The sequence below is a fragment of the Vulpes vulpes genome, chromosome 5 (genome assembly GCF_048418805.1).
Source record: "Vulpes vulpes isolate BD-2025 chromosome 5, VulVul3, whole genome shotgun sequence".
Taxonomy (NCBI): Eukaryota; Metazoa; Chordata; class Mammalia; order Carnivora; family Canidae; genus Vulpes; species Vulpes vulpes.
Window position 1 is genome coordinate 75,140,729 of NC_132784.1, and position 2,097 is coordinate 75,142,825.

At 42.3% G+C, this 2,097-nt stretch overlaps 1 protein-coding gene across 1 annotated transcript; it reads left to right on the forward strand.

Moving 5' to 3' along the window:
- The first annotated feature begins 575 nt into the window (after positions 1–575).
- On the forward strand, positions 576–1,488 carry LOC140598908 (olfactory receptor 4C3D). The gene has a single exon (XM_072757343.1). The coding sequence runs from the start codon at positions 576–578 to the stop codon at positions 1,482–1,484; it is 909 nt and encodes a 302-aa protein (XP_072613444.1). The 3' UTR covers positions 1,485–1,488.
- The last annotated feature ends 609 nt before the right edge of the window (positions 1,489–2,097 follow it).

Genomic DNA, 2,097 nt, shown 5'->3' on the forward strand with positions numbered 1-2,097 from the left:
TTATTTTTAATGAACTAAAATTTATTTGTATTGCATTTTTAAAAAGATTTTATTTATTTATTCATGAGACACACACACACACACAGAGAGAGAGAGAGAGAGAGAGAGAGAGAGAGAGAGGCAGAGACACAGGCAGAGGGAAAAGCAGGCTCCATGCAAGAAGCCTGATGTGGGACTTGATCCGGGGTCTCAGGATTACACCCTGGGCTGCAGGTGGCACTAAACCGCTGCGCCCCCGCGCTGCCCTGTATTACAGTTTTTAGTAAAAAAAAAAACTCCATTAAGATTTTTTCAATCAGAAAACAGAATTTATTCGTGCTAGTTAAAATGCAAGAGAGGCAATATTTTGGGAGTTATTATGTCTGTTATTTAACTTTGTACTTGGTTAAATTATTAATTAGGAATGCAGAAAATTATTTATATTATTAGCAGGTTCTTGCTTTGGGATTCAGGATTTGGAATAACGCTATTCCACAAACACTGCTTTCCCTCAATTTGAAGTTTCTTGAAAGAAGGAGTAACAGATTTTTCTGGGTGAATCTCTTAACCCAAGTCCTTGCTGTAGCTCACGATTCATGGATAGTTCACGAAACATCACGGAATTTTTCATGCTGGGACTCTCACAAAACTCCGAGGTGCAGAGAGTTTTATTTGTGTTCTTTTTGATTATCTACCTTGTCTCTGTTGGAGGCAACCTACTTATCATGATCACCATTATCTTCAGTCCCACCCTGGGCTCCCCTATGTACTTTTTCCTCTCATGCTTGTCATTCATTGATACTTGCTATTCCTCGTGTATGACCCCCAAACTCATCGCTGACTCCTTGTATGAGGGGAGGGCCATCTCTTTTGAGGGCTGCCTGGTTCAATTCTTTGTTGCCCATTTATTGGGAGGAACGGAAATCATTCTGCTCACGGTCATGGCCTATGACCGCTACGTGGCCATCTGCAAGCCCCTGCACTACACGACCATCATGACCAGGCATCTCTGTGCCCTGCTGGTGGGGGTGGCTTGGTTGGGAGGCTTCCTGCATTCCCTGGTCCAGCTCCTCCTGGTCCTTCAGCTGCCCTTCTGTGGGCCTAATGTGATCAATCACTTTGTCTGTGACTTGTACCCCTTGCTGGAACTTGCCTGTACCAATACGTATGTCATAGGCGTGCTGGTGGTCGCCAACAGTGGTGTGATCTGCCTGTTGAACTTCCTCATGTTGGTTGCTTCCTATGCTGTCATCCTGCGTTCCTTGAGGTGCCATGGTTTGGAGGCGAGACGTAAAGCCCTGTCCACCTGTGGGGCCCACTTCACTGTTGTTGCCCTGTTCTTTGTGCCTTGTATATTTATTTATATGCGGCCATCGTCTACTTTGTCCATAGACAAAATAGTGGCTGTGTTTTATTGTATTTTGACACCCATGTTCAACCCCCTGATTTATACACTGAGAAATGCAGAGGTGAAAAATGCCATGAAAAATCTATGGAAAAAATGAGCAATTGTGGATACTGATATAGTAGGGGGAAAAAAACCCCTGTCATTCTCAGTAAGAATTCATATTGTTATGATGAGAGCTTAGAGACTATCAGAAAATTTCAAAATAAAACTGATTTTAACATTTCAAATTATGTCTAATATATCCATGTCCTATGTTACTGACCAATCAGATTAGTATACACAACTTCAATTTCTTCTTACACTAAATTGCAGGACATGGAAACACTATCTTTCTCTCTCCCTTGCCTTTGTCTGAGATGGAGCCTTCATCAGCCTGGGGAAACAATCATGGGTATAATCCCCTTATAGAAATGTTACTAACCTGGTCCTCCAACTTTGCACATTGGAATATTGATCAGAGTAATTACTGATGGTTCACCTCTATCTGATTCTGTCTACAATTTTTTTTTTGAAATTGTACTGAACTGTAGCTTAATGTGATCTTATTACACTTAAAAATATGCTAGGAAGTGTCCATAAGCTTCACAAGATTGCCAGGAGTCAAAAAGGTCAAGACTGCTTTTATCTGGCATGTGCCAGACAGAGGCTGCTACACCGCTGGGTCCTGGACAGAAGACCACAAGGCGCAGAGCAGTGACCAACTCTGGAGA

Coding starts and splice junctions, on each gene's coding strand:
- LOC140598908 (XM_072757343.1), top strand. CDS start 576: ATGGATAGTTCACGAAACATCACGGAATTTTTCATGCTGGGACTCTCA.